At 39.5% G+C, this 17,384-nt stretch overlaps 1 protein-coding gene across 2 annotated transcripts in view; it reads right to left on the bottom strand.

Annotated features, from left to right (window-relative positions):
• Window positions 1-336: 336 nt before the first annotated feature.
• The window catches only part of LOC115215253 (zinc finger protein 367), a 41,291-nt gene continuing 24,243 nt past the window's right edge, over window positions 337-17,384 (bottom strand). Inside the window, exons 2-4 of one of the 2 annotated variants that reach the window (XM_029784498.2) lie at window positions 8,225-8,344; window positions 3,874-4,012; window positions 337-686 (exon numbers count right to left, since the gene is read on the bottom strand). In XM_029784498.2, coding sequence (XP_029640358.1) covers window positions 479-686; window positions 3,874-4,012; window positions 8,225-8,344 — 467 coding nt within the window. In that variant the 3' untranslated portion in view covers window positions 337-478. The remainder of the gene's footprint in view (window positions 687-3,873; window positions 4,013-8,224; window positions 8,345-17,384) is intronic. The other variant, XM_029784499.2, reaches the window with a different exon arrangement.

Raw genomic sequence — 17,384 nt, 5'->3', positions numbered from 1 at the left:
AAACTCAAATATAAATATTTTTTCTTTAGTAAAAACGAATAAAATAAAAATTTTGCTTTTAAATATGGAATGTTACAAGAGGTAAATTTTTGGTGATGACATGTTCTGTGGCTATTATGATAAATAATTAGGAAAAATAAGAACTCTTTGTCATTGTTTTGGACGGATATGCTTTACACTTGAAGATTCATAAACATTTTATATATTAAAACAGTCATTTTCTTTGGTGAGAAAAAACCCCCCAAAAAACAATAGAATTTTTAACAAAATAACATCTTGGTGGTTGAAACTGGTATGTTGAAAGTTCATGTCAAAAATGATTTTGTCTCATTATTCAATTTTACAATTGAATATTGAAAGGATAAAAAAAAAACTATAAAATTTCGAGAGAACTTGAAATTCTCGTTCTGGAACAGTGGATCTTGAAGCACATAACCATGTAAATATTATGCTGGGAAACCTGAAGACACTACGTTGATCACATGTGGTTATTATTAGTGTCATGCTTCAAGAATCCTTGGGCTAATTCAACAAGGGCCAATGCTGAAATGAATTTGTCTTTCTGCTCCCTTGAAAGTCTGTTCCCTTCAACTTTGCAATTGTTCAGACAATAATCTTCTCGAGATGATAATGGATGGTTTAAGTTAGCTGTGAGAGTTGAGCTGTTCATCTTCCTACTTTTCCTTCTGAAAAATAATAAAGACAATACAAATCTTAATAGTCATTAATAAAATAATCCTCAGAAATAATCTTTAATTCTAAACTATACTTAAAAATAATAAAAGAGAAACAGAAGCTGTGTAGCAGGGCAGTTTTGGATAAGATTTAAGTTGTTACTGATATATTTGACCAGAAGTTAATGATTTGTGTAATGAAACTATACAGGTGTAGGAGTGGCTGTGTGGTAAGTAGCTTGCTTATGAACCACATGGTTCCGGGTTCAGTTCCACTGCATGGCACTTTGGGCAAGTGTCTTCTACTATAGCCTTGGGCCAACCAAAGCTTTGTGAGTGGATTTGGTAGACGGAAACTGAAAGAAGCCCGTCGTATATATGTATGTTTGTGTGTCTGTGTTTGTCCCCCCAACATCACTGAGTTCAAATTCTGCTGAGGTTGACTTTGCCTTTCATCCTTTCAGGGTTGATAAATTAAGAACCAGTTACGCACTGGGGTCGATGTAATTGACTTAATCCCTTTGTCTGTCCCTTCTATGTTTAGCCCCTTGTGGGCAATAAAGAAATAATAATTGTTACTGTGCTGAACCAAATACTTAGTATTTCTTCCGGTTTTACAATCTAAGTTCAAAAAGATCAACTTTGCCTTTCATCCTTTCAGGGTTAAGATTAGTACCAGTCAAGCACTGGGGCCTCAAATTTCAGGCTTTGTGCCTTTTGTAGAAATAATTGTTTATTGCTTTATCTACATCGAGTTTCGGTGTTACTAATTATGCTAATATGTTTCAAACACCAGTTTGAAAACGACAAAGTTATTTTACTAAATCCTGCATTACTTTCAAAATTAACTGAAACAAAGGCAGAGTATTTCAATAGAAATGTGGCATTGAAGGGGTTAATACAGCTGAGTCATGTTTGTCAATTATAAATGGCTTTACATATGCTTGAAGCAGCTATGACCTGTCGAGGCAAGTGAAATCGAAATCATATTTGATGACTGCCATCTGAGCTAGTGGAGCGCTAAGAGCACCATCTGAGTGTGATCGTTGCCAGAGTGGCTAACTGGCTTCCGTGCCGGTAGCATGTAAAAAGCACCATTCGAGCGTGATCGTTACCAATGTCGCTTTACTGGCACTTGTGCCGGTGGCATGTGAAAAAACATTTGAGTGAGGTTGTTGCCAGTGCCGCTGGACTGGCTCCTGTGCAGGTGGCACTTAAAAAACATTTGAGCATGGCTGTTGCCAGTACCGCCTGAATGGCCCTTGTGCTGGTGGCACATAAAAGCACCCACTACACTCATGGAGTGGTTGGCATTAGGAAGGGCATCCAGCAGTAGAAACTCTGCCAGATTAAGATTGGAGCCTGGTGCAGCCATCTGGTTTGCCAGCCCTCAGTCAAATCGTCCAACCCATGCTAGCATGGAAGCAGACGTTAAACGATGATGATAATGATGATTTAAAATGCAAACTAACTTCCCACAGCCCTTCAGAAAACAATGTGTAGTAACAGCTTAGTTGAAGAAAACACGAATCTTCAAATAAGAATTTAACAAGTTAAGATCTCTGAAATTTTCACACTAATTTGACAATGATATGGATGAAATACAAAAACTCTTAATTCTTGGAACACAATGACCTGAAAATCTTAGGCTCAAGACTTAATGTATTTTTTACAGAAAGGAAATGGAAACTGAGTGAGGTAGAGTGTTTGTTATTTGGCATAAGTCACAAGTTAGTGGATAGAACAATCATATGAAAGGGAATAATGCCAATACAAAATGATAATACATTCATTTGTTTGTACATTTTACATCTGTTTTTCTATGCTGGCATGGATGTGAGGAATGTTCTTGTTGCTAACCCTTACTTGTTTTCAGTTAACGGATTATTTTCCTTCAAAAGCACAGAAGCAGATGGTTTATTGGCAAGGTATGTCTCCCCTACTTCTCCCTCTCTCTCTCACACACACACACACACACATAATAAGCTTCCATCCAGTTTCTGCTTTCCAATTTCTTTCACAACTCTTGTATACCTCAATTGTCTCTCTCTCTCTCTCTCTCTCTCTTTCCAGCTAGGGAAACCATGTATTCCCCTCTTCAGCAAGACACCTGCTCCCATCCCTTTATCATGCTTTCACACCCTTCAGTTGAGGAGCCTTGTCTTGTGAGAACTTGGCGACCTAACTAGTGCTAGTGCCATGAAAGAAAGCAGCCAATACACTCTGTAAAGTGGCTGGCATTAGGAAAGGAAGAGCATCTGGCCATAGGAATCAAACCAAAGTAAACATTGGAACTTGGCACAGACCTCTGGCATGTCAGATCCTGTTAAACAGTCCAACCCATGCTAGCATGGAAAAAAGGAGGTTAAATGATGATGTATGTGTGTGTGTGTGTGTGTGTGTGTGTGTGTGTGTATTTCCTGGTCTAGATGGCACACAGTAGATATAAGTGAGCATCATTGCCATATAACAGTGTCACCATGATAGATCGCTAGCCACGACACACACATTTTTTCTCTCCTTTTTCCTTTCTGTGGAAGAGCGTAGGCTCGAAATGTTAAAGACTTTTTCAATTCCCGAGCGTTATACTAATACATCTGTTTGTTTTCCACACCACCTGTCTTCGCCTTGTTTTTTTTTTGTGAATTCTCCACATATAACAGTGTTCTCTGCTTCAAGTCTTCTGTGAAAGCATGTCTGGCCATAGAGAAATATTACCTAACTTGAAAACAGTTGAAGGTTAGTGACAGGAAGGGAATTTAGTCGTTGACAATCTGCCTTAACAAATCACATCTAATCCAGGCAAGTATGGAAAAGTGGACACAAAAAATGATGACATCATTGTTTTGGGTTTTTCTATTATTATAGTACAGGATGCTAAATGATGATGTAATTATCATCGTCATCATCATCAATGTCCATTTTCAATGCTGACATGGGTTGGATGGGTTCACAGGGGCTGGCAAGCTGGAAGGCCGCACCAGGCTCAAGCTGTCTGTTCTGGCATGGTTTCTACAGCTGGATACACTTCCTAATGCCAACCATTTTATAGAGTATATTTGGTGTTGTCTATGTAGTGCCAGCACAGGGGCTATTTACGTGACACCAATAATTGTCTATGTGGTGCCAGTATGGGTGCTTTTACGTGGCACCAGCAGAGGTACACTAAAATATAAATATAGTGGGTTATTTAACTTACCTTGTTTCTATATGAGTAGTTCTCTTAGACACATGTGGTGAATGGCTGGAGATTTTGGTTGGCATGTACACTCTTTCCAAAGAAGCATAAGGATGGAGAGGACATTGGCGATTAGAATGGGCAAACTCGCTTTTACAACCTTTAATAAATTGAAACAGATTTCATTAATAACAATTTTGTTATTAGTCATAGATTTGTAATGAGTTATTCCCTAAATTACTACATCTTTGTTAGTGAGTATAACAAAGGATTAACTCTAAAACTTGGCCAGAACATATACCACATAATTCTTTTTTTTTTTATTTGTTTCAGTCATTTGACCCAGGAAAACTTGGGACGAGGTGGTGAAGCATGACCTTCGAACTTTAGGTCTCACTGAGGAAATGACCAGCGACCAAGACCTTTGGAAATATGCTGTGTGTGAAAAGACCAGGCAGGACAGTGAGTCCAGCCCACTTATGCATGCCTTTCCTCCCTTGGACACACAAAGACCTGTTGAGGCAAGCGAAGTCGATATTGAACCTCATCCGACGACAGGCACCTATGCCAACACCCCTTTGCTTGCGAATACCTGTTGGGGCAAGTGAAATCGAAATCGGAATCAAAATTGAACCAATCCGATGACTGGCACCCGGCAGATGTCAGGACCCCTGGACTGGAGATACGTAAAAAGCACTATCCGAATCGTGGCCGATGCCAGCGCCGCCTCGACTGGCTTCCGTGCAGGTGCCACGTAAAATGCACCAATCCGACCGTGGCCGATGCCAGCCTCGCCTGGCACCAGTGCAGGTGGCACGTAAAAAGCACCCACTACACTCACGGAGTGGTTGGCATTAGGAAGGGCATCCAGCTGTAGAAACATTGCCAGATAAGACCGGAGCCTGGTGCAGCCTTCTGGCTTCCCAGATCCCCGGTCAAACCGTCCAACCCATGCTAGCATGGAGAACGGATGTTAAACGATGATGATTTGACTGCTGCCATGCTGGAGCACTACCTTTAGTCGAGCAAATCGACCCCAGGACTTATTCTTTGTAAGCCTAGTACTTATTCTATTGGGCTCTCTTGCCAAACCACTAAGTGACAGGGATGTAAACACACCAGCATTGGTTGTCAAGCGATGTTGGGGGGTGGGGACAAACACAGACACACAAACATATACATATATTATATATATATATAATATATATATATATATATATATATATATATATATATCGATGGGCTTCTTTTAGTTTCCGTCTACCAAATCCACTCACAAGGCTTTGGTTGGCCCGAAGCTATAGTAGAAGACACTTGGCCAAGTTGCCACACAGTGGGATTGAACCCAGAACCATGTGGTTGGTAAGCAAGCTACTTACCACAGAGCCACTCCTGCACCTATCAAAAAATGATGAACAACCTTAATTGATTTTCAAACCTTATAGGATTCTTATCAGAAATTTCTATATCATTTTGAGATGATACTTTATTGAAAATATAATTTTTTTTCACTGATATAGACAACAAAGCATACACACATCAGCATTTTTTTACTGTAGCAAGGACAAATTATTGCTTGTCAGCATATTCGGCAATTTGCTGCCTGACAAAGCTGTTTGTCTTCTACTCTGTTTATGAGATGTGAAACAGCCTTTTGAAGCACCTGTGCTTAATCAAATGCTTGGTTTCTCTGTTTCATGTCAATATAAATTTCAAGGTGGCAAGCTGGCAGAATCGTTAGCACGCTGGGTGAAATGCTTAGTGGTATTTTATCTGTCCTTACGTTCCGAGTTCAAATTCTGCCGAGGTTGACTTTGCCTTTCATCCTTTCGGGGTTGATTAAATAAGTACCAGTTACACACTGGGGTTGATGTAATCAACTTAAAATCCCTTTGTCTGTCCTTGTTTGTCCCCTCTATGTTTAGCCCACAGTGGGCAACAAAGAAAGAAATAAAAACTTCATAGCCCCAATGACTGGCTGAATCAGCCACAGGAGGATGATAAAGACAATACAAGCTGGATTTTGTTTAGAATTTTTCTAAAATGTCTATCGAGTACCAATTTGAAATATTTATAGCATCAACATAAAGGAAATTTTTTACAGCATGCTTGAGGAGCCATGTCAATGGTTAGTTTATGAGGAGGAATATAGGAAATATCAACTGAAAGCTGTAGTTGTTTAACTCTCAGGCAACACTGATTAAGCAGGCCTATGGTTAAAGGCATTCCAGCTGCAATCCTCTAGTCTTTTTAGGGATTGCATAACCTAAAGTGTTCTTTCTTTATTTCAGACAGTAGGGTGTGATTTGAAGGAGCTTCGGTGGTTATTTCTAGCTATCTGGGTGATCCACTGAGGTACCTTAACTAGTTGAGACTAAAGTTGGCAGAAACAGTGATAGGATGGGAGTTTTTGCTAACACTATTACAAAGTTAGCATTGATTATCAACTTAGACTGGGCAATGGTATGGTTGTGTGCTTAACAAGTTTACTGTACAACCGTGTAGCTGCAGGTTCAGTCCCACAGTGCAGCAGCTTGGGTGGGTGTCTGCTACTATAGTCTGAGCTAAAACATGCTCTGCAAGTGAATTTGGTAAATGGAGATTGTAGGAAGCCCATCATATATGCATGCATATATATATGAGTGTGTGCATTTGTGTGAAATGCGTGTGAATATTGATATTTGATGGGTTTACTGGTGAAACAGTGATATGGGATTTATATTCCCTGTTGATTTTATAACTGGTTGCTATGTGTTTTTGAAGGCTTGTGAAACAGAAAAACCCCTTGAGGACTGAAAGTGTATTTGGCCACAAAATCCCCATCTAGTCCAAGCTAGCATGGAAAAATGAATGTTAAATGAAAACACAAACAAATAAACCTTTTGAGAGATAAAGTGGACAGAGAGCAACAAGGCAATTATTGTGAGCAACAAGAAATTAAAGCTGTTTGTACTTTTGCATTTATTAATGAGCAAGGTTGACATTTGACTAAAACTTGTTTACACCTCATCATCATCATCATTGATTTAATGTCCACTTTCCTATGCTTGCATGGGTTAGAAAGAATTCATTGAGATAGTATTTTGTATGGCCAGTTGCTCTTCCTGTTGCCAAACTCCACCTGTTTCCAAGCAAGGTAATAATGATCAGATATATTTTTCATGGAAGACTTGAAATGAACAAGCTTGCTTTCATGATGATGATGATGATAATGATGTTTGCTTACAGCCATCACATAATGCCAAGACAAGGATACACATAAACATACGTGACAAGTTTCTGTCAGTTTCCACCTACCAAATCCACTCACAAGGCTTTGATTGGTCCAGGGCTATAGTGGAAGACATTAGCCCAAGGTGCTGTGCAGTGGCACTGAACCAAAAACCATATGATTGGGAAGCAAGCCTCTTTACCACTCAGCCTATCAGCATGAAATTTAGGCAAATATATATAAGCTGCCATAATCATCATCATCATTGTTTAATGTCCGTTTTCCATGCTGGCATGGGTTGGACGGTTTGACTGAGGACTGGCAAGCCAGTAGGCCACACTAGGATTCAATCTGATTTGGCAAGGTTTCTACAGCTGGATGCCTGCTCCCTTTTTTTTTGCTGTTTTTTTTTTCCTTTGTTGTTCTCTTGTAAAATATATTCCTGTTCATACTTTGAATAAAAGTCACTATTATAAATAAATAAAAAAAATTATAAGTTTAGTTTAACCAACCGCATGGTTCCGGGTTCATTCCCACTGTGTAACACCTTGGGCAAGTGTCTTCTACTATAACCTCGGATTGACCAAAGCCTTGGTATACAGAAACAGAAAGAAGCCTGTCGTATATATATATATATATGTATGTGTGTGTATATGTTTGTGTGTCTGTGTTTGTCCCCCCAACATTGCTTGATAACCGATGGTGGCATGTTTATGTCCCCTTAACTTAGCAGTTAGGCAAAAGAGACCGATAGAATAAGTACTAGGCTTACAAAGAATAAGGCCTCGGGTCAAGTTGCTCGACTAAAGGCGGTGTTCCAGCATGGCAGCAGTCATATGACTGAAACAAGTAAAGTGAGAGTTAACCCTTTAGCTATTATATTATTCTGTCAAATAATGCTTATTTATTCATATTGCTTTGAATTAATCATACATTTTCTCATAGCTTTGAGATTTCGATGATGTAATAGTTTATTTTTAGAATGACATGTGTGAGAGGTAGGATCTGGTCAGTTTGAACATAAAACTGGTAGAATATCAAGGCCATATACAGTCTGTTTACATGCTAATGGGTTAATTAGAGCAATCTATTAAAAATAGTGTGATGCATTCACAAACCAGACGGTTTATAAATGTTAAATCTTAAGACATATACACGGACCTGAAACTGTACAACGAAAAGGTTTTTCCCCTGTGTGACGTCTCAAGTGAGTCCGAAGCTGACCACTCTGACAAAATGCTTTGTTACAACCTGGGTATTCACATTGGTATGGTTTTTCGCCTAAAAGGGAAATATGAAAAAACGAAAATTACAAAATCTGGTTAAAAACATTACACAAGTTTAGTTAATCATGACTTAACTGTAGCTAATTTTGACTCCATGCTATGTCTATCTTGCTTGGAATCAAGCAAGGGTGAGTGACAGGAAGGGCATCCAGCTGTGAAAAATTTGCTTCAATAAATTTCGTGAACATTAAAATAATGATATCTAAAACTAACGCCCTGTGTGCGTGAATGTTGAATATTCACTTATTCATTTGAGCAAAGCGGAGCTGATGTTGGCATCATGACCAGTTATATTCTTTGTAACTTAATGATCTGTGGAGTACATAAATCCCTTACCAGAAAAGAAAAAACAGGTAAGATTTGGCAACAGGAAGAGCACCCGGCTGTAAAATATTTGCCTCACAATCAATTCCCCATTCAAACCATGTTAGCATGGAAAAGCATATATCAAAAAGAAAAAATAATAATAAATAACTGAGGTGTGGCTGTGTGGTAAGTAGCTTGCTTACCAACCACACAGTTCCGGGTTCAGTCCCACTGCGTGGCACCTTGGGCAAGTGTCTTCTACTATAGCCTCGGGCCGACCAAAGCCTTGTGAGTGGATTTGGTAGACGAAAACTGAAAGAAGACTGTCGTGTATATGTATATATATATATATATATATATATATATATATATATATATATATATGTATATATATGTGTGTTTGTGTTTGTCTCCCCAACATCGCTTGACAACCGATGCTGCTGTGTTTATGTCCCCGTTACTTAGCGGTTCGGCAAAAGAGACTGATAGAATAAGTACTAGGCTTACAAAGAATAAGTCCTGGGTCGATTTGCTAGACTAAAAGGCAGTGCTCCAGCATGGCTGCAGTCAAATGACTGAAACAAGTAAAAGAGAAAGAGATATTCAATTCAATGTGTTAAATATATTTCTGACGAGGCTTTGTTAAGATTCTGTTTCTAATATCTAAAAAAGTGAAGATACAGCCATGCAATTAAGAATTTTGCTTTGTAGTCAAATGGTTCTGAGATTCTTCCCGCAACACAATACCTTAGTGTCTTCTACTGCAGATACATGTTGACCAGAACCTTGTTGGTTTGAATTTGGTAACTGGAAATTGTGCAGAACCTCATTGTATATAATACATGTCCATGTTTGTTTAGGTTTACATCAGTCTAAAAACTGGTGTTGTTTATGTTATGTCCCTTAACTTAGTGGCTTGACAAATGACTAAAATCTTGAAGGTGGCATCTTACCATGGCTACAATATTATGACTAAAATGATTAAAAGAATTGGATAAAATCAGTACCACATAAAATGCACTCAGCACACTCTGTGGAGTGGTTTTCATTAGGGAGGGCATCCAGCTACAGAAACGAAGCCAAAACAGACTATGGAACCTGGTGTGGTCCCTGGCATTACCAGTTCCTATCAAATTGTCCAACCCATGCCAGCATGGAAAAACCGGTGTTAAATGAGGATGATGATAATAAGAACATACATGGTTGTGTGGTTTCAGAAGTTTGCTTTCTAACTACACCGATCCAGGTTCAGTCCCAGTCTCTTACTCTTTTACTTGTTTCAGTCATTTGACTGTGGCCATGTTGGAGCATCGCCTTTAGGCGAGCAAATCGTCTCCAGGACTTATTCTTTGTAAGCCTAGTACTTATTCTATCGGTCTCTTTTGCCGAACTGCTAAGTTACGGGGATGTAAACATACCAGCATCGGTTGTCAAGCGATGTTGGGGGGAGAAACACAGACACACAAACATATATACAATGGGCTTCTTTCAGATTCTGTCTACCAAATCCACTCACAAGGCTTTGGTTAGCCTGAGGCTACAGCAGAAGACACTTGCCCAAGGTGCCATGCAGTGGGACTGAACCCGGAACCATGTGGTTCATAAGCAAGCTGCTTACCACACAGCCACTCCTACGCCTATTGCATGGAAACTTGGGGAAATGTCTTCCACTCTAGCCCACTGGTGGTCAAAGCCTTGTGAATAGATTTGGTAGATGGATACTGAGAGAAGACTATTGCATGTGTATCTGGGTTTGTGTTTATGTTCTTGTCTGGACGTAGTGTGATAGCTAAAAATGAAGGTCACTGTCATATATAAAGTATAATTCATTTCCAATATTCTGTGGAAACAAATCAGGCCATGGGGAAATATTACATTACTTAGGAAAAGGTGAGGTTGGTGACAGGAAGAGCATCTGGTTGTAGAAAATCTGCCTCAATAAATTCTTTTTGATCCATGCAAGTGTGGAAAAGAGGACAATAAAATAATGATGATTATATATAAATGTGTGTGTATGTATATATATGTGGAGGCGCAATGGCCCAGTGGTTAGGGCAGCAGACTCGCAGTCGTAGGATTGTGGTTTCGATTCCCAGACTGGGCGTTGTGTGTGTTTAGTGAGCGAAAACACCTATAAGCTCCACAAGGCTCCAGCAGGGGGTGGTGATCCCTGCTATACTCTTTCACCACTCTTTCTCTCTTCCTTCTGTTGGCCTGCTTGCTTAGCCAGCGGGGTGGTGTCGTTCGAAGGCTAAAACAATGCAAACGCATTGTGACCAGCAATGTGTAGCAACATCTGATGGTCTGGTCGGTCACGTGATCATGTGATGTATATGTATGTATGTATATGTATGTATGTATATGTATGTATATATGTATATATATATATATATATAATATATATATATATACATACACACACACACACATATACATATATACCATGGACTCAGGCAGGGAGCTGGCAGAAACGTTAGCATGCCAGGCGAAATGCTTAGTGGTATTTCGTCCGTCTTTATGGTCCGAGTTCAAATTCTGCTGTGGTCGACTTTGCTTTTCATCTTTTTGGGGTCAATAAATTAAGTACTGGGGTTGATCTAATCAACTGCCCCCACTCCAAATTTCGGGCCTTGTGCTTAGAGTAGAAAAGAATATATATTATGGACTCACTAAGGTTTTCACTTACCAAATTCAATCTCAATCCATTGATTGGCTGGAAATGGGAGTGGAGGGAAATCATAGAAGACAATTGTGCAAGATGCTGCGCAGTGGAACTGAACCGGAAACCACATGGTTATGAAACGAACTTCTAAACAACATAGCCACGTCTGCACACGACATAAAAATAATTAGGCCAAAACCAACCCTGTTGAAATTGTAAAAAAAAAACACAGCCATATTTGTTCAGTTAACTTAACTACAGCTGGTGTGTGTGTGTGACACAATAAGATAAAATTTTATCACTCAAGTCAAATGTAATATTATAATTCATTGATCTACTAAAACACTCGAGAAACAAAACAAAAACAAAAAAAATATTGCTTTATAATTATATAATAAATTAAAGACATAATATTGATTCATACATTAGACTGAAAATAGTTACCACGTGAAAAAAAAACTTTTAACCCTTATTATTTAAATATATATATATATATATATATATATCTTAAAATGTATATATAACCATGACACTATGGAGTCTGGTGCAGCCAACCAGATTACCAGCCTTGGTCAAACCATCCAACCCATGCCAGCATGGACGATGGATGTTGAAAGAGGATGTGAAATATATATATATATATATATAAAAATTGAAATCAAATTAGTGGAGCGCTAAGAGCACCATCCAAGAGTGATCATTGCCAGAGCAGCTAACTGGCTTCCGTGCCGGTTGCACGTAAAAAGCACCATTCAAGCGTGATTGTTACCAGCGTTGCCTAACTAGCACTTGTGCTGGTGGCACATGAAAAAGAATCATTCGAGCAAGGTCGTTGCCAGTGCCGCTGGACTGGCTCCTGTGCAAGTGGCATGTAAAAAACATTTGAGCGTGGCCGATGCCTGTACTGTCTGACTGGCCCTCTTGCCAGTGGCACATAAAAGCACCCACTACACTCTCAGAGTGGTTGGCGTTAGGAAGGGCATCCAGCTGTAGAAACTCTGCCAGATCAGATTGGGGCCCGGTGCAGCCATCTGGTTCGCCAGTCATCAGTCAAACAGTCCAACCCATGCTAGCATGGAAAGCGGACGTTAAATGATGATGATGATATTTACACATATATATGCACAATAAAAACATTAAGTAGGTTGGTTCTAATTAGATATCAATGGATCAGAGATATTATGTATACGAGGGTAAGGTAATGGACTGGAAGAATCGTTAACCTGTTGAACAAAATGCTTAGTAACATTTCTTCCAACTCTTTATTTTTTGAGTTCAAATCCTGCCAAGGTAGACTTTGCCTTTCATCTTTTCAGAGTCAATAGAATAAGTACCAGTTGAGCACTGGGGTTGATGTAATCAACTTAACCCTCCACCTGAAATTTGCTGGACCACTAAGTTATGGGAATGTAAACACACCAGCACTGGTTGTCAAGCGATGTTGGGGGGACAAACACACACACATATACGATGGGCTTCTTTCAGTTTCTGTCTACCAAATCCACTCACAAGGCTTTGGTCGGCCCGAGGCTATAATAGAAGACACTTGCCCAAGGTGCCACGCAGTGGGAATGAACCTGGAACCATGTGGTTGGTAAGCAAGCAACTTACCATACAGCCACTCCTGCGCCTATGTATGTTTACACTTTATATCCCTACATGAAAAGCATTAAGCAGAAGTTGGTGATATTTTTTTGATATTCCCTCATAATTAATCATCTGCTGGGAGTTCTGCACTTTCAAAGTGCAAGTGGAATAAGAAAAAAAGAAAAGAAAAATCCATTACATGTAACAGAAAAGAGTGACAAATTTGCTTCAAATTTTGGCACAAGGCAGTAATTTTAGGTGGGGAGAGGTGGGATGGGAGTGAGAACCAGTCGATTATATTGACCAACAGTACTTGACTGGTGTGTCAATTTATTGACCTTGAAGAGATGAAAGGTAAAGTTGACTACTGCAGCATTTGATATTAGAATATGAAGAGCTGGAACAAATGCCTTAAGCATTTTGTCTGACATAATAGCTTCTGTTACCTAGGTGACCAAGTTAGCAGTGGGGGTGGGAGTTATGAAAGTGTAGTTGCCCGGATAGGAATGGGCTGGGTGAAGTTCAGAGAGCTTCTATCTCTGTTGGTAACTAAGGGCCTCTCCTTCAAAGTGAAAGGCAGATTGTATGATGCCTGTGTACATACAGCTATGTTACATGGCAGTGAAACATAGGCTTTGACTACAGAGGACTTGTAATGGCTTGAAGGAAATGAAGCTCGCATGCTCCACTGGATGGGTAATACCAGTGTGCATGCATGACAGAGTGTAAATGATTTAACCCTTTCGTAACCAACCCGGCTGAACTGGCTCTGGCTCTGTAGTACAAATGTCTTGTTTTCATAAGTTTTGAATTAAAATCTTCCACTAAACCTTAGTCACAATTTATGTTCCTAACACTAGCTTAATGATAACTAAGTGATTTTACTAAATTCTTGGTTATATTTAAAATAATTGCGAGAAAAACAGAGCATCTCAAAATAAACTTCAATAATGAAAGGGTTAAGAGAATAACTTTGTATAAGAGGCATTAGATGTTGTGTGCAAGAGAGATGACGGTGCTGGTTTGGTGATGTGACACATATGGATGAGGATAGCTGCATAAAGAAGTGTTGAGCTCTAACTATGGAGGGAATCCATGGAAGGGGTAGACCCAGGAAGATGTAGAATGAAGTGGTGAGAAAGAATTTTCCGACACTGGGTCCCACTGAGGAAATGACAAGGGACCGGGAGATGTGGCGATTTACTATTTGATAAGATGTATCAAGCTGAGTAAAATCGCTGTCTTTCACACATACAGGATTGTCCTTTCAGGTGCTGGTGCCACTTAAAAAGCACCTGTGCTGGTGCTGTTTTAATGTACCTGTGCCAGTGGTATGTAAAAAGCACCCAGCACACTCTAAGTGATTGGCTTTAGGAAGTAGAAATCATGCAACAACAGACAGGACTGCTTCCTGCTAACCAGCTCCATGTCAAACCATCCAACCCATGCCAGCATGGAAAGCAGACATTAAATGATGACGACGATAATGCTAATCATTCTCCCAGCTTGCCACCTTAATAATAATAATAATAATAATAATGTTTTCAAATTTTGGCACAAAGCCAGCAAGTTTGGGGAGGGGTAAGTCCATATTATCAACCCCAGTGTTCAACTGGTACTTATTTTATTGATTCCAGAAGAATGAAAGGCAAAAATTGACCTTGGTGGAATTTTAGCTCAGATTCTCGGAGTGGTTGGCGTTAGGAAGGACATCCAGCTGTAGAAACTCAGCCAGACCAGATTGGAGCCTGGTGTAGCCATCTGGTTCGCCAGACTTCAGTCAAATTGTCCAACCCATGCTAGCATGGAAAGCGGACATTAAACGATGATGATGAAAGTAAAGATAGATGAAATGCCACTAAGCATTTTGTCTGTGCCATGCTAACGATTCTACCAGCTTACTGCCTTAACAATAATTATAGTAACCCTTCTGTTATAGGCATAAAGCCTGAACTTTTGCATGAGGGGGTGATCAATTACACTAAACCCCAGTTTTCAAATGGAACTTGTTTTATTGATCCCAAAAGGATGAAAGGCAAAGTTGACCTTGGCAAGTATTTGAATTCAAAACACAAAAAAACAGAAGTAATGCTTCTAGGCATTGTGTCTAATGTACTAATGGTTCCACCAGCCTGCTGCCTTAATAATGCAATATTAATAGTTCTGTAAAATTAAATCCACTTCATACATCTGATGCTATCCAATATTTTACAGCTCTACTTTCAGAAGTTTTCTATTACATCTAACTTAACAGCAGTCCATGCAACCAGCTTTTGTCTTTAGATAAAATAAATTATTTTTCTCTCACTGCTGAGGTACTACAGCCTGATTTAAGATGTTGAATCACAAGCCCAAAGGTGGCAAGTTCAAACAGGCTTTGTTTGTATTGTACCAACAAATGAATAACATTGTTCACCTGCTTCAACCTACTTAAGCGAAAGATAGGCTCCTGTTCCCATTTTAAAGACAAATTAGCTCTATAAAAAGCCACCCAGATCTCTGATAATAATAAAAATTACATAAAACCAACAAAAAGAAAAAGCAGTGGGTGTGCAATAGGAATTTATTAACTTCAGAAAGCAGAGAGAAAAAAAAATATAGACATAAATATGTACCGAATGATAAAAGTAGATCATGTTCAAAGATTTATAAAAAAATATAATTTATGTATATACAGGTGCAAGCATGGCTGTGTGGTTAAGAAGTTTGTTTCTCAATCAGATGGTTTTGGGTTCAATCTCATTGTGTGGCAATTTAAGCAATTGTCTTTTACTATAGCCACAGGCTTTGAGTGGATTTGGTAGTCAGAAACTAAAAGCCCTTGTATATATGTGTGCGTGGAGTGGCTGTGTGGTAAGTAGCTTGCTTACCGACCACATGGTTCCGGGTTCAGTTCCACTGCGTGGCACCTTGGTTAAGTGTTTTCTACTATAGCCTCGGGCTGACCAAAGCTTGTGAGTAGATTTGGCAGACAGAAACTGAAAGAAGCCCGTAGTATATATATGTATATATATGTATGTTTGTGTGTCTGTGTTTGTCCCCCCAACATTGATTGACAACCGATGCTGGTGTGTTTTTTATGTCCCCGTAATCTAGTGGTTCGGCAAAAGAGACCGATAGAATAAGTACTAGGCTTACAAAGAATAAGTCCTGGGGTCGGTTTGCTTGACTAAAGGCGGTGCTCCAGCATGACCACAGTCGAATGACTGAAACAAGTAAAAGAGTGTATGTGTGTAAATCTCTGTTGATCCACAGGAAGCAGTAAATTGCAGGACTCCAATCTCCAGTGCTTGGAGCTACTTGTCTCTGATCATCAGTTGGTAAACCGCGCCTGGTTATTCTTTTGAATAACCACTGTCTGTTTACTTTTAGAAATATGAAACAAAAGTTTGAAAGTAATGCTTATTAATAATGTTCTTTTTGCACAAAATCCATTGCGAACAATGTGTGAAAACAGCTGCTTCAAGACCACATTGTATATTTTAACAGTGTGTGTGTGTCTCATTGCCTTGGCATGATAATTGTAAGTGAGTGTCACCATCATACAAGTGGTGTTGTTCATTTCTAATCTTTAGCAGAAACAAATGTCCAGGCATGGAGAAATACAACTTTGAGACAGGTGAATAAGCTGCCAGATGAGATGGTGAAGATGCCGATGACCGCTCGGTTCAAAGTCTCCCTCGACCTCAAGTGGCCTGAACTCTTTACATGAACACCACCCTGTACATAACTCCATGTCCCCCTACATGGCCTTGCTTTTTGCTTTTTGAGCCAAAAAATTAACTAACTTAACTAACTAACTAGTTGAGGGTTGGCAACAAGAAAGGCATTAATGAATTCTATCTGACCCATGCAAGCATGAAAAAGTGGATGTTAAAATGATGATGATATAAGACTAAGTTTATTCTTACATTTTATATGAGATTTGATCAATAAGTATCCGGACTGTTGCCATAATAACAAAGCTAAAGCATGCAGAGTGAAGCCACTCAGCTCATATCGACCTTAAACTCTGCTGTGCATGTGCACTAAGTTTTAATGTTCTAGCTCACTTCCACTGTTTACAGTAGTGCTTGGAAGGAAGGTGTGTAGCGTGTGATTGTTGCATTGAGATTGACAGAGAAAGTTGTCATGGCAATACCTGCTCCGAGGCCTACACAAAGTTGCAGCAAGTGTATGAGCCACACACAACTGGACAAGCGGTTCAGACATTTCCAAGATGGCCGAAAAATGTTGATAGTGACAAAACTTCTGGGAGACCTGCAACCAGCAGAACTAAGAAAAACATAGCAGATGTGCATGCAGCTGTGAGGGGAAATTGTTGAATCACCATCCACGAGTTATCAGAGGATGTGCAGATTAGTTATGGTTCAGTTCAGTCCATTATCACTGAAGGTTTGGCTATGAGACGCGTGTCTGTCAAGTTTGTGCCAAAACAGCTTTCAGCTGACCAAAAGGATGCTTGGGTTTCAGTTACACA

The sequence above is a fragment of the Octopus sinensis genome, linkage group LG8 (genome assembly GCF_006345805.1).
Source record: "Octopus sinensis linkage group LG8, ASM634580v1, whole genome shotgun sequence".
NCBI classification, from domain to species: Eukaryota; Metazoa; Mollusca; class Cephalopoda; order Octopoda; family Octopodidae; genus Octopus; species Octopus sinensis.
This window is presented reverse-complemented; position numbering and strand designations above follow the sequence as displayed.